The sequence below is a fragment of the Apis mellifera genome, linkage group LG6 (assembly GCF_003254395.2).
Source record: "Apis mellifera strain DH4 linkage group LG6, Amel_HAv3.1, whole genome shotgun sequence".
NCBI lineage: Eukaryota > Metazoa > Arthropoda > Insecta > Hymenoptera > Apidae > Apis > Apis mellifera.
The window spans coordinates 16,953,202-16,976,774 of record NC_037643.1 but is presented as its reverse complement, the minus strand read 5'-3'; the positions used below and the strand labels follow the sequence as shown (position 1 = coordinate 16,976,774).

Here is a 23,573-nt window from a genome sequence, read left to right as displayed (position 1 = left end):
CAAAAAATTTTAATCTTAATTCTTAACTTTTATTTTTATTTTCTTTTTTCTTTCCATATTTTTTTCGACGTAAAAGAAATATATATCAGAGATTAAAATGTAAAAATCTCTCATTTTTATTTACAAATATTTAGGAGAAGGTATTCAGATACTTGAAAAATTTGTTATTTCGATGAATATTCCGATAGATTTTAAATTTTAATTTTTTAAACAAATGAAAGATGTGGAGAAGGTAAGAAAATTCGTTACGATTTTTTTAATAAATCTGTTCAACTTTATCTTAAATCGTGCCCAAATTGTGGTGACGAATAAACAATCATTCCTATGTAAGACACACTGAATCAGATTTCGAGAATGACTTCACCCATTTTACGAGGTAACAAGAACAGGAGGACAGCGGACAAATCAGTGACGATGACGGTGGGGTGATGGCGTCTAGACGTTGTCGTCGTGGATGTCGTTGACGTCGTCGCACTGACTCACTCGACGCCGACATCCGACTGTAGGGGGTACGGCTAAATATTGCGTGCACGCAATGACACACGGTGCTTTGAAATAGTTCCACAAGCGAGCAAGCCTTGATTCGCTCGTTGCATCCGACTACTCCCTTTCCTTCTTCAGGGTCACGTGAATTATTGACACCGTACTATTTAAGGCCCGCTTGTCTTCTGTGATTTCTTTTTTTTTTTTTTTTTTAACATTTTACATGTGTGACTGAGAAATTTTTTCTCAGATTCTTTTACAATGATGATACAATTTCCAATAAATGATGTTTATGAATTTGTAGAAAATTTAAATGTACAAAAATATGTAGAATGATGTGAATTGATGTAGAATGATTCAAAGCAAATTATATGTGCAATAGAAAAGTGACTGAGGAATTTTTTTAGATTCTTTTACATTGATAATACATTTTCCAGTAAATGATGTTTATGTATTTGTAGAAAATTTAAATATATAAAAATCTAGAATGATGTGTAAGCAAATTGTATATTATATTTAAAGAATAAAATATATCTTTTTTTAATTCTAGTAGTTGTGTTTATACAAATCTAAATTCACAGAACATTTATAATCATATATCCTAAAAAAACATTAGCTCTAACTTTATTAAATTTTAGAATGATGTGAAGTGTAAGCAAATTATATATTATATTTAAAGAATAAAATATATCTTTTTTTTAATTCTAATAGTTGTGTTTATATCTAAATTTAAATCTAAATTCACAGAACATTTATAATTATATGACATCCTAAAAAAAACATTAGCTCTAACTTTATTAAATTCTCATAAAAAAAATTATAAACAATCAATAAACATTTATACATTGTCAATATTTCATAAACATTTTCCAATAATATTAAGAATATGCATATTCTTTCTGATCTCCCTCCTTTAGATTCTCATTAATTTCTATACTTTTCCAGTGCAAAAAATGGCAAAACGAAAATTTTAGCCTTCTCATCAGTAACTACCAAATATGTAACTATAGTAACACGATGGCTCAGGTGAATCATAGTTGGAGCCGTAAGTTGTGTGTGCCACCCTCTACACAACCCCTCCACGTGGGCCCTATGCGTAAAGACACGCATCCCCCGGTAATTATTGTGGCGACGCATGCCTCGTCATGCCAGGTATGCGATCAATCCTGATAAGCATTGAATTCTTTGAAAATAAACCTCAATAAACCTGAAACGAGCAAAAATAACTTTTATTCGTATAAAAATTGTCATATACTATATATCTATATATATTATATATATATACATATACCTATGAACTTGACACGTGATCAAAATGATTTCCAAAGAGAGGTTAGAATAATTGTGCACACGCATAATCGTTTCTTCTTGCTTTCTTCACGTATAAGAAGTTGCATAAACGAATATTTCTTTACTTGTTGGAGTGCAGATGTGAAATATCTAAATCTAAATAAACGTTTTTATTGATAAATCGATTATATTTGTGTAATACAAAAATGAATCTATCGAACGATTTAATACCAAATTTGTAAGAAATTTGCCTTGCAATCTGCTTAGAGGTTAACGTAGTATCGAAGACACAGCCGAGGGTGGATCAGTTGGGTGGGAGAAATCGTTTAAGAGCCACTTTCAATGCAAATTCATTGCAGCCACTTGCCTCTTCCGCGCATCCCTCCTCTTTCGATCTTACTACAACGTTCAATTTATTTTTCGTAGAATTGCCGTGTTGGCAGCACTAGCGAATTTACTTTTATCCCGCTCTTGAATCTTTTTTCATAATATCGAATGATAAAAACTTTCATCGAATCGAAAATTTTTTTTTTCTTTCTTACAATAAAAATCAAAAGATGATTTAACGATATTAGAAATATTGAAACAATTAAAAATAATGGATTTTTCATATTTATCTGTTTCATTGAGAACATAGAAAATATTTTTTTTAACAAAATTAATTAAAATCGTAATTTATCAGAGATAGAAATGTAATTACATGTACGTAATCATTTTTATATTTAGATACTGCGTTCCAAAAAATCTGTGAAATTTATTAAATTACTTCTGAAACTGATATCATTATGCTTATTCGAGTTCCTTTATCGAAGATGGGAAATCAAATAGCGATTTTTCTCTCGGGTTGTACTCGGGTTGAAAGTAAATCAGCCCGTACGTTCTACTCAATTTCGAAGAAAAGCCCCTTTAAAAGTGCAGGGAACTCGAAATCTATTACGTCTTCGACACTTCGCGTTCAGCCCCGTAACTTATTCATGGACCTGTTGAGGCGTTCAAGATGCGTTTAGGCCTGGGGGAGAGAGAGAACACGCGTCCCTCCTGTCGCAAGTAGATATAAGGGTAGTTAGCGCCCTTCCGCCATTCAGGAGGGGATGAAATCACTACAGTGACCAAGGACTCGTAAAATTGCCCGTTTAAAATACAGCATGCTACCGTTTCACCAGCATCATTTCCTCGTATCACTTAATATCCTCTATAAATGTTAATATCGGACAACTTTTATCCAAACTTTCTTACTTACTTACCAATAATCTCTATTTGTCTTTCCTTTTTTTTTTATTCCACATTTTTTATTAGATCAACGGATACAAATGCGTAATTTTATAGAATCGTTAATAACACTCCGAGTTGAAAGTTTAAAAAGAAAAAAAAAAAATATATTCTTAGAAATTAATAATTAAGTATTTTTTCGATAATCTGATCGTACGATAATTACACGTCACGCAATTTCTCAAACCCAAATATCATTTAAAAGCAGAAGATAGCCCTTGCGTGTCGCCATATTAGCTTAAAAGACGACATCTGGTCATCTGACGCATAGTGCGTATAATCCTGATCGCATAAAGGGCAGCATGTAAGGTGTATTATCAGATAATTGAGAGATTTCACGTCGAAAATGAAACCGATTTTCGATGACGAAACGAAAACCGCTGGTTAGGATCATCCAACTTTGATGACAATTAAGGTTAGCCATATGTTCTTCAACTTTTTTATTAAAACAAGGGATAGAACGAACGATTTCGGGCATTAAATTGTCATTTAGCATGCATAAGTATGACGAGTATCGACTAATTTAAAAATATACAAATAGTTTATTTTTTTATTATTTATTTGTATATATTATTCATATATATTTTTCATGTTTATTCAAATTTGCGCGCGCTTAATTCTAGAATCTCCTTTTGATTCGTTCAATTTCGGCTAAGTTCGTTCAAATTCGTATATTCCTATAGTAAAGTTAAATTTATTTGCGAAATAGTGCATGTTTGTTAGTTTTTAATAAGATTTTTCTTTTTTTTGTTTTCTTTCAATACAAATTTTGTAATTTCCAATCAATTTGTTTTTTGTACGACGCTTAATTTTTTTTTATTCAATATTGGTAACCTCATTTAAATATGAATCTTTTTCGCATTTTTTGAAAGGTTATGTATCATCTTTCATATTTTAATCACGTCATTATCTTTTTCAATTTATATTTATAACGATATTAAAATACATATAGATATTTGGAACATATAGATGGAAAAAATCTAGTGACACGTCTGATAAATCAATCAATTATTTTTATACTGTATACGGAATATCAGTAGTTCCGATATAATTCGAATATATGTCATCGCGATGCACGAAATGTCACCGTGGATAATCGCATTTCTGTCTCGTGAACAAATCTATAACTTATTAGTGGAAAAAGTATCGTGCGTTTGGCTTGAGTATCCTTGATAATTCATCAATATTTCGTCCGTTGTTTCGATTTCATTTTATTCGTCGCTTTGCCACGAAGAAATCGGTATTTCGAAATGTGATTAAATATGATCAATATTATTGCATATTCCTTTATTAATATTTACATTAAGTGACACGAAGAATTTTTTTTAATAAAGAATAAAATTATTATCTTAAATGAGTCATACATATACAAGGTAAAAATTCATCATATAAATTAAAATTATCATAATAATAACGTAAAAAATGTTCAGTGTAAAATCCTTTTTTCGATTCATTTTTTTTTTTTTTATAATAGATAAGACGTTCTCGTGATAATATTAATTAATAAAATCTTATGGTTGCGTACCTATGAGGTCGGATGCGTATAAATCATGGCTCTGGCATAGGTACACCATATGGTCGATGTTCAAAAGGTCTGGCTTCTGTGTAACACCCATAGACACCATGAGGGGTGTCCATGACTACCACGTGTCTTGAAAACTGAGGATACCGCCACTATTCTTTTTCTGTTCTCTGTAATTTGATCACAATTTACTTAACAGTCAGTTCACTATCTTTCATTATATTAATTAAATGTCTTGAAAGGTTATTGAAAATTTGAAGTTATTATTATAAGATTATAGGTTAGATTCACGTCTATATAACCTATAAGTATAATATAAATACACATTATCTATAAATCTTTATATTGTTCCACAGTGTAAAAATGTAAATGAATTTTCAAAAATTTCAAAAATGAAATAAAACATTATATTTTTTTTCAACATCATTTTTTCCTAAATATAAATTTTTCCCGGATATAAAATCATAATGGATCTATACTATCGTTACGAAAATATCATTCATAAGAAAAGATGAAACAGGTTTTTGAAAAAAATAAAAATTTCAGACAGTTCGTAATTTGCGAATAGCACGTGACAATCATTCGTTATTATCATCAATTTACTTGGTACATTTCGCGTACTACGTGTACGTAGCTACACGTGTGCTCAATTATATCGATCGACAGTCGACCACGTGTATTATGCGTACGAAATCGATTGGACTGTCAGAATTTTCTGCCTTTCTTCAAACATCATCGTGTCTTCTCTTTCTCTATGCTATTAGATTCGAACATTCAAGTTTTTTCCTTTACATTTAGATCGATAGTAGTTTTACTTACTTATGTGTATCTTCAATGTGATAAATTGGAAAATGGGATTGAATTGGTAGGAGAATTTTTTCCCTGGAGAATTGCTCTTCTCTCTCGAAGGGGAAATGTTCGCAGTGATTTTGATTTGTACGAATGATTTTATATTGATAATGTAATATACTGTTTAATATTATATTTATTTTTGTAATAATTAATAATTTCAAAAATTTATAAGATATAAAAAATATATATATTTTAAACATTTATTGCACGTATCGAAACATATATATAAATAATTAAATGAAAAAATAATTGCAACGTAGACTAAATCAAATAATTCAGTTACTATTATGCTCGATGAATTTACCTGTGAAATTACATCCGTTAAAATACATTTGTTCTATCTATATGAAAATTGATATGAAACGAAGGGACACATCATACAATGTGTAGCAGACTCACGCAATCTATAACTTGTTTAAAATTCTGCCAACTGAAATAATATGTCCAGTAAAACTTCGTAGGGATAATGATTCAGTTATTTCGAAGAAATATCGTGAAAGTTACTGCAACAAAAAAATCTGAGTTGTTTATTCACAGCAACCGTTCGATGAAACATTGAATTAAAGATTTATTCAAACTTTTTGCATTTTATAGTTAAAATGAAATTTATTAATAAAGTATTGTATAAAATAATTAATAAAATTAATTTAACTTGATGTGATATGAATTTTAAGAATATTTAATTCAATTTTTTAATTACTAATACGATAAGAAAAATTTGATAGAAAAAATTTTATAAAGTTGAATCGAAAATTGAATTGAACGAATAAAGTTTCCTGTATTATTCTTTAAAAAAATTCCACGATTCTTCAACTCAAAGTAACATCGATATAAAGAGTTCAACGAAAATTACATAGCCGGTATGATAGACATATTGCAATGTAGATCGATTGGCAAGCTGCGGGGTAATTTTAATGAAAGACGATACTTTCCGACCACGTAGTTAGGTTCACCAGCTATTATATCTGTGTATAGAGCATATACGCACTTTAACCCTCTGCTTCTTTTTCGCCCTTTCTTCGTACCTTCCATCGCAAATGAAAAATGCTTCCAATATATATTTTTAATTTAAATATTGATTTTTGCACAAATTTTATGGAAATGCAATACAAAATTCATAAACATTCTCATAACTTAATTATATAATTTTTTTCTATATATTAATTTTTATTATATATATATTTATAAAGTTTAAGTATATTTGTTGTCAATTCTAAAAGCTAAAACAAAAATTAATAACATTTGACTATTGTAAATAGCATTTATCTACATTTTGAATATTTTTAAATATTTCAACTTCAAAATATACAATTTTTTTCAATTATTTTAAAAATAATTTATATTTAAATTACATTTTTAAAAATAAAGATTTTTTATTATATTATATCATACATATTTTCCTACATTATTGATTCACTATGTTATTTTATGTAAAATAAACTTAAATTGCTTGTAATTTAATAAATAAATTTCAATCATTTGTATATCAACTTTTATTTTCTAATATTTTTAATACTATATTAAATTATCAATTTTATAAAATATATTTAATACTTCTTTAATATTACAATACAACTAACATACAATACTTCTTAAATATTACAATTAATAATATCTGCAAATATTCCACGTTGAAATACTCAGTATCACGGTAAGTGCGTCGATTAGGCTCGTGCCCCTGTCCCCACCTGCCTTACACGGCACGACCAGCAGGAATCTCACCGTACCCCACCTATAAACCCCCTTAAGGTATAACACGGTAGTTCCTATGAGCCCAGTTTTCTCCCTTTTATGAAGCCAGGTGATGACTCACCCCATAACTCTACCAAAAGGGAACCCCGTTACTTCTTCCACGTAGTAGTATACGCTTACTATATGCGACTATTCTGCTCTCCCTCCTCCTTGTATGCCGATTCCTCGTGTTTTTGAACGTGCACACGCGCGTGTCAATCGTGGCCAGATACCGATTCGTGCGTGAACTGACTGGGGTGCATTGTAGGGCTATTTACCCATCTACGGACGGAACACCCGATTTATAATGTCACGAATCATGGAATCGTTGAAAATAAATTTTATTGGACAATGTCGATGGATATGTATAATACGTTTGTAAAGATGGCGAAGTAAAGGAAAAAATATTTACGCTCTCGCTCCATTGCACTCTTCTGCCATCATACGCATCGTGGCAGAATTGAGCACTAAAAAGTAACTAGTTAAAATTTCGAGTAAAGTTCGCGGATAACTGTAGCGCCAAACAATTGAGGTTATATAAATAAAATTTTAAGTAGTAATAGTTATTTATGATTATTTAAAACTTTGAATAATAAATTATTAAAGTAATTTATTGAACTAACTTTATTCTTAATTTCAATCGTTAAAATTTTGCATTGTAATCCATCTCTGCGTTGTAATTATTGGTTGAAGGTAAACACAAAGCGGACATATCAAAATAAAGTGAAATAGAATTGATGACTTTACAGCATCAATGTATCAAAAGAATTCTATTTATTTATAGTTAGTAGTATAAGTATATATATATATATAAAAAGGCTGTGAAATTATTCTATTTTATATTATCATCGTTCATTGTCGACTTTTGTTACTGTTCATAATAAGTTCATAATTACTGTACATAATAACAATACATATGATAGCAACTGGAATAGAATAATAATAAATATTCTATTTAACCATATATTTTGATAAACAATATAGTACATATAGAAATTTTGTTATTGGTTGTAAATGATATGAAACTAGTTTAAGATACTTTTATTTACTGTTTAACTTTTATTTTTTAAGATAACTATTTTTTTTTAAGATAAGAATATAAAATTTATAGATTCTAAAAATTGTGAATTAAATTTATTAGAATTTCGTAGATATAAAGATGTAATTGCATTATATCATTATAATGTCGAAACTAAATTAATGACAATACAATTGATACAGATAACAATGTGAAACTCAATGTGACTATCTCAGTCAGGTAATCAAAATTTTTAGAAGAATCACGAAATTCCCTCGTGAACCTGATTCACCTTGAATCTTTAGCTGGGATAAAGAGGACAAAGAGGAATAATAGAACAGGATCACCTTACAAGTTCCTTAGGACCGGACTCGAAGACAGTGAGACCTGTTTCTCTGGTGTGTCGCGTGCCTTGTAACACCTTGTGCTCACCAGCGTCTATTTACACGAGGAACCCTCGATCCAAGACTCGCCCCAAGGAAAAAAGGGGCGCCTCGTAATCTTTCTTCCATTCAAGGGAACATGTCGTTCAGCCCCTTGAAAACCGCTAGTGGAGAGGAATTTTTTCTCTTGGACCCCTACACCGGAACATACAAATTTCCTTGCGAATTGCAGGAATCGTTTACCTTTGACAGCGATCTGGTGAAAGAACGAAATGAAGAAACGAGCAATGTTAATATAATAAAAAAATTAAAAAAAGATGAAGAAGAGAGAAACATGAAAGGAAGACTAAATTTTCAATAGTGTTGTGGTAAATTTTATATTGCAATATATAGTAAGGATTGTAAAATAAAAGGTATAAATTTGAAATAGAATAGAAATATGAAACATCAAAGTTTTAACAATGATACTTTTTTTTTTATTAAAATATCTTTTACAGCAATTGTTGTTGATAGTTATCTTTCTTTTGTTTTATAGATATTTTATGTTTCGAATAAAAAACTTTCTACTGAAGAGATAAAAATATTCGTTCAACTGATAAATGCAACGATACACACAAACATTTTGATGCCTAGAAATGAATGAAACGACGAAAATCGAATGGAAGAGAAGTTGAATGCTTTTGGATTACCTCGCAAGACACATATTTGGATGTCCAGTAACATCTATGTACTCATTGATGTATCATATATGTATTTACGTGAATCGACTCATGAATGAAGAAGACGTAATACGACCTATGGTAAGAAACCATAAATATGCTTCCCTCTTCCAAAGATCACAAAACATGACGGTGAATGAAACCGTAACAATTGTTAACGATACTAGGAGTATTTGTGTCGTAAATTTGTGTTGAATGAAAAAATTTAACACGATTGAAGAATAAAAAGAGGTAAAATTTTAGATACTATCTATCAGATAAATTATAAATAGATAATTTAATTATATAATTAGATAATTTGTTAATAAAAATTTATTTTTAAAATAATTTGAACTTTAACAATATTTTAATTTTAATTTTTTTGAAAAATTTGTAGGAATATCATGATGAAGGTTGGAAAATGAAACTGAAACGACGAATACAGAATTCTACAAGTTCTTAAAGATTGCATGGAGATACACTGCAGCTTTGCTATAGTCGACAGATTGTTTATTTGACTAACTAAAACATTCTTGATTCATAATATCGATCGGATCGAACCATGCCTGCGGTAGTATATAAACTTCCACATCTGTTCGATGCTGCGTGCTAACGCATCCTTCTGAATGGATTTGTCCAGGTGCCCAAATGGATCTCTCTAGATTCCGGTTTTCGATTCATTGCCCCCTTTCCGCCACGTTTCTAACATCTTTCAAACATTTATCTTTCGACGAATATTTACTTAATATAAAATACTTTCGTTCGATTTTTACATCAGAAAAAGAGACAAAGTAGATAATAGAATAGATATGGAATTTAGATTTATCAGTGATGGAATATTTATAAGATAATCTAAAATAAAACGCAATCATGAGATTTTCTGCGAGAAGCTTCAAGTACCTTATCAATTGATTACATATCTTTTTATTTTATTTTAGATTACAAATTTATCAAGAATAACGAAAAATTTGCAATATTGATAAAAATGTAACGATATGACTTTTTTTGCTAACAATAATCTAATGACAAATGAAACTTGAAAGCCTTGAAAAAGTATTTTCAATTTCCATTTTAGTATTTCAATATAAAGTTATTTAAGAAACAAGCTTCATCAAGTCATGGTTCAAAAATATTTTTCCCACTGATGTATCATCAGCACAGTTCTCATAATTTGACAGAAAAAAAGAGTTAATGGGCCAGAGGCAGCGGCAAAAAGCCCAGCCATCCTTTCCGAAAGATAATACTCGGTAAACGAAATTTCACTATTTGCTTTCTCTGCAGATACATACGTATCCGTGGCAGGGATTGGAGGGCCCTTCCACCCCTGGAACCAGCTAAAGGGGATGGCAAGGGATTCAGGGTAGGGAGAGGTAGGTAGCGCGCAGCTGCCTGAACTCAATGTCACAGCTTTCCGACTTACAATGCGAACCGCCACAATGCATGATTTTCGCCATTGTTTGCATCCTAGCCTGCACGCGGCTAACACGAACGGATGCATTCCTGCAGCCCCCAAGTGGCGTGTGCCGCCACTCCACAGAGTCTCGACACGAGCCAATTCCTTCCTCCCTTCGTCTTCCCCTCCCTTCCACGACCACGTTGTTTCAGACGCATGCCAACTCTATTCATCGATTGGAACATCGACGATAAATCTGCGAACTTCAGCGAATTTCACGGTATTGCTATAAACCTATATGCGCAGGAATTTTTTTAGAGAAGATGAATTTAAATATAATAATTATGATGTGTAATTGTTGAATAGTTCATTTTTTGCGATGATATTTTTAGTATTTTATTATTAAGAAAAAAATGCTAGGGGGAAAATGAAAAAAAAGCTAATTTTTATTAATTTTGTACATAACCTCTAATTGGATTAAATTTTCACATGTCACGCTTCGAATAACGCGATGATGCCCTAAATATTTCTGATGGGTTTAAAACGTATATAATTGGTTGCAATTCACCAGTTGAAGGATCCTAATTTAAGAATCTAATTTTTCTCGACCTTTTCTTGGAAAATAAAAGTCAACTATTGATACACTTTTAAAATATTCTATTTATATCCTTAAATTATATTTTTATATTTTCTTATTAACACATTTATAATTTTTAACATATGAATTAATAATACAAATATGCTAATTGATATATCATAATTGAATAAATGTGACACTTTAATGATTTGAAAATTTTTTGATAGAAATATTAAAAATTTTTAATTTTTTTTAAGAAAAAATATACTTAACCTAATTTGGATATTGACAAAAAAATTAATTAATAATATTACAACAGGATATTAATAATACTATCACAAAAATTTTTCTATAATATCCTATGAAAATCGAAATATTATCGTTTTTTTATTTTTTAAATTAACTACCTGTTCTACTATGTTCCATGTCTTCATATATGATGCGATCATCGCAATTGAAAACACTTCAAGTTCGTGCGTGCGTGTGCATATGGAACGCGACAGTGCCGATGACCATCCTGAGATACATTTATCTGCATACTAAATACGTATCCAATTAATTAATAGCTAAGCATCGTAATGCCACACACGTTTGTAAACAGACTAAGCCATATGGACTACTCGAAGTGACAGAATAGCATATTCTGCTTTTAAAACAAACGCGCTGTTAATTAAAAAGAACATAATTTTATTACAATGATATATCTACATGATTGTGTTACAATGTAATTAAAAGAATTGGATATTCTAGTTAAACAGTTGGATATATATTTATGCAAGTCTGCATGTTGTATAGAATATGACGGAATGGATGATTATAATATACAAATGTGAGGTTATGTGTAAAAAATATTATTCGAAAAAAGAAATAAATTATTACTAAATAATATATTACATGCGATAAAATCTAGTTTTAATAGTTTTTTTATTAATGATTTTTTAATTATTTCATCGTTACAGAAAAATTATTTCACGCAGCATAATTCAAAAGATCGAACGATTTCTCTTAAAGTTAAAATAATATGAATTAAAGCCATATTCTTTATACTTTACTGACATTCCAATATAGTAATGTTGAATTGATGACGAAGATATGTACATATTTAGTTCACGAATAATCTTTCCTGCACAAATATTTGCTCCTACGAGGGGTTTACTATGATTGAATGCATTATCAGAGGCAAATGTTTGATAGCTACTTACAATGATACATCAGTATAATTACAGCATGTAATGTAATATAATTAAGTAACACAAGTTAACGTGATCACTTTAAGATTATAAAATTTTTACAAAAACTTTATTCTTTCAAGTACATTTTCTTATCATAAAAATTTATCAATTAACATTACTTGATGTAATAACATAGATATATACACCTTATAGCATTAATTATAACATCGCGTATGTAAATTCCTTTAAATTTCTTATTCTTATCTCGAAAAGAAGATCGAGAGTAAACGTTCAGGTTGATTTCTTCACAATAGAATAAACGTACACCTTGCGCATTCCTCGTGTATACACCCGATAGGAGAATGCACCCTTAATCGCCTTTGTGTTCATTTTCTCTGTAACCTAAGGTGAACGTCTTTGTGCCCCCTCCAGAAGGCACGCGCCAAAGATATATCTCAATGAATGGACCCCTCCATATCTCAGGCATACCTCAAGCTGCTCTACAACCGTGATTTCAATACAACCTGCTTCTTTTTACGTTTGTATGTGACGTCATAGTTCTTACAAACGCACACGTCTTCGAGACAACGTGCTCGAGGTGCATGTGACGTCTTTTACTGATACATTGGCGTAAGACTTGTTATAACATTTTATAGACTTATATTTTATCTAAAAATAATGCATTCCTCGATGAATATTAAGATATTATTAGATATTATTTATAGATGTAGTCGAATAAAAAAATATTTCAAAATTTATAATCTAGTTACTGAATAAAATACTATTATCAAATTTTATTATTAAACATAAAGATATTAAAATATATAAAAAAAGTAAATATAAGGATTTTTTCAAAGAGGAAAATAAAAGAACAAAAATAAATTAAATAATACATAAGTATCCATTTCCAATATGTTCACCAGCAAAATTCCAAAAGCAAAACTAGGAGAGGTATCTAAGCCTATGTGCACACTCCTGCCCTTTCCGTAATCGCAGTACAGGCCATGCCACGAAGCCACGGTGGTCTTTCCTCTGGACTTTTTTGTGCTGGTGCATTGTCGGAATCAAGTTGCAGCTGCCTGCAGAAGAACCCCATACGCGCCCCCATAAGAGAGCCACGTCATACCACCTGGCCCTATCTGCATGTGTGTACACGAGGGGGTCGTGCACCCCCCTTGGAACTTTAGGTACACCGGGCTCCATCCTCTGTATGTATTCGTGCTCACACGTGGCACATACTATAGGCCACAGACATGTCGTCTTTTCTGTCTGTCGTCGGGTCGTTCGTGCACGAGCTGCAATGGCACGTGTGCATTTTCACACACCAGAACACCGAATACGCATGAATGTAAGTAGTGCGCGTGCGCGGTTTAACCTATCGTTTCAACCGGATTTGTTTTGGCACACCTAGGCGTAAAAGGGACCAGATTTTTACGCTCGAAGGAAATTAAGGATGCACGACCATTCTTGTGGATGAAGAAAGATGAAGAGTGAAAAAGAATGCGTATGAAATACATTTTTGATGGAATAATTTTTTATTATTATTAAATAAATATTACTATAGTATAAAGATTATATTATATAAAAAGCATATAACAGGTTAATATTTTTTTTATAAATTTTTTCAACCAATTGTTTCTGTAAACGAACGTAATTTCTATCTTGTTTCAGAATTCCTCGCCTAACCTGCAAAATAAAATCGAATTTTCTTCCATACGGATCCCAGTCACACAGCTTTAGTCGTTTAGATTAAAAGTTACACGTAATCAAGCAACTCTCCTTCTTTCTCGATCCACGGTGATCAAATATAATTATCGCGACATCAAACGCATACGATAGTTTACCGAATCCTGGTTTGCAGAGGGTGTCGTATGACACGATAAGATAAAGACATTGTACGAGTTCATATGTAACAATGGAAAATAGATTCATGACACTTTGCATTATAATTGATAAATATACTACCACTTTATAGTTTTTAAAATATAATGGAGATTTGAAAATGGGATGATTGCATATATGTGAAATAAATTAAGATAATATAATTTTAGAATATTAATTCTCGTTTTTGAGATAAATAATTTTTAATAAAGTAATGAAATTATATTAATATAGGTACGTATATTAAATTAATTTATTATTAGATAGATAAAAATTCTCATGAACGTACAATTTACAGAAAAATTTCGTTCGAAACGTGAGAAAGAATTGCAGAACTACTTCGATTAGCCGATCGATTTGAATTGTTTTACGATGAGGGGAGAACGCGTGCCTCGCCACGTGCTACCTGATCTTATCTATGAAAATACATGAAAATAAGCTATGCATAGCTCACCATATCAGCACGGGATGGTGACCATAAGTGCATGGGTAATAACCAATAGATTTTACACACTGATTAAAAAAAAAAAAAGGAACGATATCTATTGACGAGACACGCTTCTGTTAAATATATCTAAATGTGTTCATAGATTTATAGAATGCATTTGGTATCAACCTAAACTTTAAAAAGAATTATTTAAAAGATTATAACATACAAATATAAATATTTCATATTTTCAAAGATACAATTTATTGATCATTTATATTTATTGATTTTTGAAAATATCCAAATTAATAGTTTTATAAATTACATAGAATTTCAACTAATAAATATCTTTAGAAATTTGAAAAATTTATGATTGTGATATTCATTATGTAGATAGATTTAGCAAAAGACTATAAGGAATATAAAAAATAAATTTCTCGAAAGTTTACAATTTTTATTAATCTCATCCTTGAACTTCGTTAATGCATTGTGCATACAATTTTTCTAAAATAAAAATATCGCATAAATGCTTTATCGAAAAAGAAATGCAATAAAATATAGGATTGGTGTTTGCTAACTTTTAACTCCGCATTTCAATTTCTACTTCTCTTTCATCATGCCCCACAATCGACTCCCTGACGCTGAAATCTCGAGAACACTAGATCGCGTTCACATTTCGAACCGCACATCCATTACGGTTGAACGTGCACAAGCTACGAATAGACACGCTTCACTCGATTGGCGCCGTTACGCCACCTATCCTCGAGGAACGAAGATGCACATGTACGTGTTAAATATGTCGTGCTTTTGTTATTCATTGTGCGTGCTTGATACGCGAAAGAGTTCATGCACAGATGCGTAGGAATAATTCAAATCGACTAGAAAAAATCCTGCTACCTAAATCGATGTCTCCTCGTGTTTTTTTCTATTTCACTTTGAGTCTAGATGAATTTTATTTTTATTTGTTTTTTTTTAGTAGTTTTGAGGTTAATGAAATATTACTAGTTTTTGAGGTTAAAGAAAAAAATCGATATTTTTATTCTGAATGTAAAAAGTATGCAAAAAATAAATAAGAAATATCTATTTTTCACTTTGTAAAAAGTTAAATTATTCATAAAAACTTTTAATGGGAATATTTTCCGATCAAAAATTCAAATCTGAAATTCATTTTTATTCTTATCCGATTAATAGTATGTGGTCTGCCTCCAGTCATGGGAGGTCATTGGAAGCTTTCTATAAGGGAACTATACCCACTTACACATCTGTCCACCAGCATCCCTCGGTAAATACGGCTGGAGAACACAGAATACGAACATTAGAAGTTCTATCATTGACCACATGCCGAGCGTGTCTGGCCACTGGTACTTTATATATTAATAACAAACGAAAAAGAGAAACGTATAGTACATATAGTAAAGATATAGATTTTAATCACAGATTAGATATTTACTAAAAGATAAAATTATTCAGAAACTAGTAAATATGACAATTTTTATTATCAGAATAATTAATCACATGTATTTAATCTCTATAAAAATTATTTTTTAGGTTAATAATCTAACCTAAAAATTTCTCACGATTGATAAAAATTTTAAAACGTATTACTTGTAATTAAATAATTTATTAGTTTAATACAATAAATTTAATCGATATGAATAATATTCTATGATAAATTTCCTCGATATTCACGATTAATTTAAAATAACCCGCAGATCGCAACGGGAATCTAAATTCTCGTACTTCACTATACCTATTTTATTTCTTTCAGGGAATGTATTTGACCAACCTGGTTTCGTTAGAATGATGCTTGAAGATCACACTTAAAATATTCCTGAACACATACGGGTGAAAACGCGAAGATACTTTTATAATGATTCGTTTTTTCAAAGATCTCAAAGTACCCATATTGCCTGTACGAAGATGCAGAGATACGGGTCCGATATATAGAACGCTTGTCACGCAAAAGATCTCGAGAACGAATCCAATTGTAAAGTTATTTCTTTTTTCAATCGAATTCCAACGGATCCTTTTCATAAAAGTTTGACTACCAGCATCGTTTTTTGAAGAAATTTTTCAAGGTAATCATTATGATTAGAAGCATTATTCGAGAGTTTAAAATTTTAACCTGTTTAAAATATGCAGGATGTCTGTTCTCATTCTCATTTTCATTTCTCACGAGAAAAGAATTTATTTTAGATTATTTGACAAAAGAAATAATGAAAAAATTTATAAATTGTTTTAATAAAGATAAATTTATGAAATTATTAAAGAAATCATTGTGATCTATAATTTTTATACTTGGAATAGTTGAAATAGTACGTATTTGACTAACATGGACAAATTTTCAGATTTTGTTTGTATAAATATTGATAGTATATATTTTCGATAGATAAAACGTTTTTCAATATTTTCTACCATTTTTAAAAACAACAAAAATTTTGTAGCTTTATACCAGAAGAATTTAAAAATCGTATAGATATTTTTTAAATTTAAAAATTTTAAATAATTTATAAATATAGTAAGTATATTTTAAAAGAAATTTTACGAATTATAAAACTAAATAATTATTCTTAATTGATAAAATGATAAAACAAAAAGCATGAGACAGAAAAAAATACAAAGAAAAATTTTTTAATTTTATCTTTTTAATTAGAAAAATAATAAAAATTGATAGTACTCTACGAAACATTCATAAAATTCTTACGATAAAAGAAAATATAAAAAAGCAATTATTTATTCCTATCTTTGACATTACGTACAATGTAAAATATTTTTTCCTCTTAAATATAAATTATGATATAAATAAGGACATGTATCTTGAATTTTAAAGTTAAACAGCATATGTTATAATATTATAAACTTTACATTCTAATACTCTATGATCTTTATTATTCTATATTAAATTTAACATTTCAATTTTACGGTATTAAATTTTTTATCAAATTTGTATCAAAAAACTGTACAGATTTCCGAAAATACTGCAAAAAATAATTCAACCGATAGTTAATAAAATTGCAATCATAAGAGTCGAATCGTCAGACAACGATTTCCATCGTTATTAATATGAAGAAACATAAAATGAAACAAATTAATTATACTTACGTATTCATAATAGTTAAAACGTTGGAACGCCGACAAATATTCGCAGAGAAAAAGACTGTGAAAAATGTCAAAAAAAAGGTTAATATCTCCTAATTGTCTCGAGGCAAAGGGACAATCATGTCACGAAATGACCAGTTATTAACATCAAGTTATTTCCCGAGACGAGGTATTAAAAATTATCTTTCTTCCCTTTCATCTCTCTCTTCTCTCGCATTGTTTTTCGCTTCTTCTTTAAAAAAGAATTCCAAACTACCGTGAGCGACATTCATCCTCTCATAAAACTCTTTCAAGTGCTTTGCCAAAGAACGGTTATCAAACTGTTCGCACGAAGGTTAGAACCAGATGGCGCCCTCCCGTGTACTGTGCTATATTCCAATATGATCCTTCAGTTCAATTTCTAACTAGATAAGTGGCGGGCATGCCGATCTAATTGCAATTAAAATTCCGGACGAAATGAACTTTTAATCGCGGATTATTAATACATCGGCGTAGGATACACCAAGTTTCCAATATGGGGATTCTTCTTTTTTTGAAAAAATCGTTGTTATAATTCTGATCGTATTTTTTCCATGTTTCGTGAATGCGCAAAAGAGGTTAAGAACAGATTTTTAAATTTGTGAATCCAAAACATTTTCGTTAACAATCCATTAATAATATAATATTTTAGCATTATAGTTGCAAAAAAAGTAAATAGTACTATGATACATAAATAAATTATTGCAAATAATTACGAAGATTTTCAACGATAGGTTAACAATACATTTATGTAATTATAAAAGATCGATCTTAATTTAAGTTATATTTCCATTTTTCGACGAATCTTTTAATTGGAAATATTAAAAATGCGATTTACAAAATTTTAAAGTATAATCTAATCTAATCTAATCTAATCTTACTTAATCTAACCTAATCTAACTTAACCTATACCTACACGTTGATTCTTTTAACAGGATATAATAAAGGTGCGAGAAGCGGAGGAAAAAAAAACACGTATAAAGACTGAGAGGAGAGTATCAATGACGAATATCGTTCGCAGCATTCGTGCGGGTTCGAGAGCATGGGACAGGAACACTGTAGAAAGTATATAGATAGGCAGGAGGTATCCAGGAAGGAAGTGTCGGGGTCGCTCTTCCGGACAGCTGCTCTGGATATCAGCGTATAGGTACTATGGTAAAGTAATCCACTATAGGACACCGTACAAGTGCCATTACTACCGGGGGTAGCAAGGGCTTCATTTAATACCGCGTAGCTCATAATTAGGATCTGGATAAATATTATATTTTATTCTCCTTTTCGCTCCCTTTTTTCCTCGCAATGTTCGTTGCTGGTTTTCTACTTTTGTACATTTGATGTATACACGTCTGGACGCCACATTGTATAAGAGAGTTAAATATCATAAGACTCACTATTTTAAATTTTTTTTTTAATTTTATAAAATACATTTTATTTATATTTATTTATCATTATAAGTATTGAAAACTCGTGAATTATCAATAATATATTTATATATATATAGTTAATAATTAAAAGTAATAATAATACTATGTAAAATACAAATATTCTATGTAAGATAATTATAATTGTATGAGAAATGAAATTTTTAAACATAGCTTTATATGTCCATATAATTCTAATTATAATTCTTAATTTCTTGTAAAGATATCTGTAAAGATAAATAAAGATATATGAGAAATATATTATGAGATAAAGAATATTTACATGAGAAAAAGAATATTTAATCTAATATGTTTGATCAAAGAAAGAATTAACAATAGATTAATGTAAATGTAAAATATATTTTACAGATATTAATAGTATGAAAAAATTAGAAAATTTGAGAAAACGGTTAAAACCTTTGAATTACAATTTAATAGGGAAACAAATTCCCATAACTACATACATACACGATAAAAACCATAAACTCATCTATTTGTCCCACCTGTACAAGGAAGGTACACCCTCTTTTTAAACCATACATTGTGTACCATCATCCCCCTTTTTGTCGTGTACCGTGGGAAAAACACACATTTGTTCATCGATTGTTTTTCGAATCACCACACATAAAATTACTCAATTTCAATCAAATAAAAATAATTGAAAAATTAGTGTTATCAATTTATCTCTTAAATATACTATGCAATTATTATTTTTAGTTTTAATAAAAATCTATTGTAAAAAATTATTCTCCAAAATTAATGTGAACCCTTTAACTTGTGAAAAAAAACATTTCTTAATTCACTTTTACTCTCTGACATTATACTTTGATAAAATATCTTCCAAAACTAACAATTAACAAGCCTGAAGTAGCAAACTGGATTTAATTTAACCACGAGAGGTTTCGTCTATCTTTAGTCGTGGTCTTAAATTTTCTTAATTCTTAGAGAGCTTCTTTCATATGGAGCATCTGCATGGGTTCCATATTATTTAGCAATTTAATAGATAATAGGTAATAGATATGTAATAGATAATTCGAGGAAAAAATGAATATAGATATTGTAACAAATATACGTATATGTGAACATGTATATGTAATTTATAAATCTTGGCAACACTTGCTCTACGAATCAATAAAATGAAATAGCGTACCGGTAAGACACGTCGCATCCTGGCACGTGGCAAAAGGGATCCCTTTACGCGTTTCCTCCTTGCCAACCATCAAGCTATACGTAACGAGCCACGGTATATTCGATACTGGAGAGCTCAGGTAGATATACATAATTTCGTACCAGATGCATCTTAAAGCTATAATGTTTCCTGAAGACCATCGAGTTACAATATCTTCCGCACGTGCCATTACTCCTATGACTTGATCAAAAAAATTTAAATTATAATAATCAACGTAGATTAAAACCTAACCTAATTTAATGACGATACGATTTTTGACATTCAAAGTGAATATTAATCTATATTATTTTCTTTCCTTTTTTATGCATTTTTTGTCACTCAATTATATGAACGTTATATCAATATTGACATTCATTTTCAATTGGAAACGAATAAAATGTAAATTACATTATAAACTATTCAAGACAAAGGATTATCAAAAACGATGTAAATGAATTAAAAATATTTGCAAAATGATAATTTTTATTAATCAAATACCTCAAATCTATCAATTTAAATCATAATAATCAATCGTAGATTAAAACCTAACCTAATTTAATAACGATACGATTTTTGACATTCAAAGTGAATATTAATCGATATTATTTTCTTTCCTTTTTTATACATTTTTTTATCACTCAATTATATGAATGTTATATCAATATTGACATTCATTTTCAATTGGAAACGAATAAAATGTAAATTACATTATAAACTATTAAAAACCGAGCATTATCAAGAACGATGTAAATCAATGAATTAAAAATATTTGCAAAATGATAATTTTTATTAATCAAATACCTCAAATCTATCAATTTAAATAAAAATTTAAATTTAAATCATAATAATCAACCGTAGATTAAAACCTAACCTAATTTAATGACGATACGATTTTTGACATTCAAAGTGAATATTAATCGATATTATTTTCTTTTCTTTTTTATGCATTTTTTATCACTCAATTATATCACTCGTTATATCAATATTGACATTCATTTTCAATTGGAAACGAATAAAATGTAAATTACATTATAAACTATTAAAGACCAAGGATTATCAAGAACGATGTAAATCAATGAATTAAAAATATTTGCAAAATGATAATTTTTATTAATCAAATACCTCAAATCTATCAAATATTTAAAATTTCTTGAAATTTCTCTTAAAAATGAACCCATTTCGTGAAACATCCTGTATGTAAACGTTAGCTCTCTGATAGTTACACTAGTTGAAACATTATCTTTGGCGGCAATCCAGTAGATTAGTCCTTAATGCAACTCCCTCACGACGACGTACAACCGCGCAATTAAACAAGTCTGAGATGAAAATTACCGGCGTGACCGCCACTCGATACAAATCTTATTACGTATACTTGTCACGTATATTGTCGTCTAGCACGAAGGCTCTCCACGATGATTACTTCGTGAGAACTAGCGCGGACTTATTTTGTGCATTCATCGAATCCACGATCCGAAATTTTTAAATCTCTTGATTCTAATAATTAATCCATGATCCATAATGTGTAATAATATGAATATAATCGAGAAATATTTTTAAAAGAATATCTTCGTTTGTCTTTATTATGATTCTTATTTTCTTTTGATAAAAATATTTGTTTATTTTTTAAAAATTATAAAAAAAGTTATCGAAGATCTTTGTTTCAAACGCAATAACTTCTTTAAAAATTCATTTTTCTGAAAATTAGAAGTGAATGAATTTTTTTATTTTCAATGAATTAAATAACGAAGATCTAACATTCTAGTAGAAGAAGAATTTCAAATAATCAAATGAAAGAAGATTACGGGAAACCTTATGAGAAATTTCTTTTGAAACCTGAAGAAATTTTTACGATTAAAGTAGTATAGAACTGAAATAGAGAACTGAACGAGAATATTTAATATTAAATACAATTATTATTATCGAAAAATAATTAAAAAACTCAGAATCGAATTTATTAAATTTCCGATATTTATCAAAGCAATTTTCATTTGTTATATTAATCGCATTTTTATCATTTATTTTTTTGATTAAGTAAAGATCTTAATATTTCAGATATAATAGCGTGAAGGCAATGACAGAATGCACTGAACAACAAGAGCGTATTCGGTAATTGGAAATACGGTATTAGGGTGTCACAGAATCCTTAGCAGACTGTCATTCATGTGTCACTCGCGTAAAAGAAGAGGAGGAAACGAGTGCTTCTGTTCTTGCACCCTTCGTTTGCGTAACTGTGCGTAACAACGAACACAATAGGGCTTAGAAGTCATTGATCATCTAAAAAGTGATGCGTACGCGACATTACCAAGTTCCTATTCAAAGATTTCTATTGTAGAATTCGAATGTTGTGAAACACTAAATTCATATTACTTTAATAAGCGATCACTGTTTGATTTTAATATGAACGAATAAAATTTCTTGAAATTTTCTAGATAATATAATATGTTAGTGTAACGAACTACACGCGCACTTCGATATCTTAAAGAAATAAATTTTTGTTTTGAAAAGCATTCTTGTAAACATTGATTTGCAGTTACACAGTGACGCATATCGAGGATCACCGTCCTACATACTAGGGACTTTTAATCTAGGATCTAGGCAGCAACGTGTGGCATGCACGAGACACGCTCACGTCCATGCTATAAATGTTACACCGTGTCGTTGGTAAATGATTGCCAGAAAATTGCCGTTTCCGATAGAGCCGTTCCCTGAAAGCGCAGTTCCCTGGATCGTTATGGATCATTTTCCTTTTCTTATCGTCGCCTGCCTTTATATAAAAGTCTACGTTTTTTCTCTTCTAAAAGATCGATACTCCGATGGTAAGTACTTACTTTCAAAGTTCTACCTAATAATTATAAAATAGCTACTTAACGTGTCATTTCTTTGCATTCTTAAATCTCATTAAAATTAAAAATATTTAAATTTTTTCTCACACAATTGTTCATTCCTTTAGAAATTTATTTTTAAAATGTATTTTTTTTACGAAAAGATTTTTAATAATTGTCGTTTTATTTAATTTTTTTTTATCGATTTTTATACTTTAAACTAAAAATTTTATTACTTTGAAAATTGTAATGAAATCAGAAAAATGAATAAATACGAATGTTTCGCGAGATTGAAAGCAAAAATGAATTGGGTTCAGATTCGTTTAAAGTTTCGTTTAATCAGAGTCGC

At 29.8% G+C, this 23,573-nt stretch overlaps 1 protein-coding gene and 1 long non-coding RNA gene across 2 annotated transcripts; one reads left to right on the top strand and one right to left on the bottom strand.

The window, feature by feature from the left end:
• Positions 1-1,314: 1,314 nt before the first annotated feature.
• Positions 1,315-2,167, bottom strand: LOC100578967. Its single transcript, XR_120620.4, has 3 exons — positions 2,005-2,167; positions 1,775-1,929; positions 1,315-1,690 (listed from the first exon to the last, which is right to left on the bottom strand). It is a non-coding gene; the product is annotated as an uncharacterized LOC100578967 (long non-coding RNA).
• A 12,972-nt stretch (positions 2,168-15,139) lies between these two features.
• LOC107964680 lies at positions 15,140-16,865 on the top strand. Its single transcript, XM_026441317.1, has 2 exons — positions 15,140-16,057; positions 16,465-16,865. Exons 1-2 carry the CDS (start codon positions 15,823-15,825, stop codon positions 16,518-16,520), a joined length of 291 nt encoding a protein of 96 aa, XP_026297102.1. The 5' UTR covers positions 15,140-15,822; the 3' UTR covers positions 16,521-16,865.
• Positions 16,866-23,573: the final 6,708 nt, after the last annotated feature.

Coding starts and splice junctions, on each gene's coding strand:
- LOC107964680 (XM_026441317.1), top strand. CDS start 15,823: ATGGGAATATTTTCCGATCAAAAATTCAAATCTGAAATTCATTTTTAT. Junction 16,058..16,464: donor CCGAGCGTGTCTGGCCACTG/GTACTTTATATA, acceptor TATTTCTTTCAG/GGAATGTATTTGACCAACCT.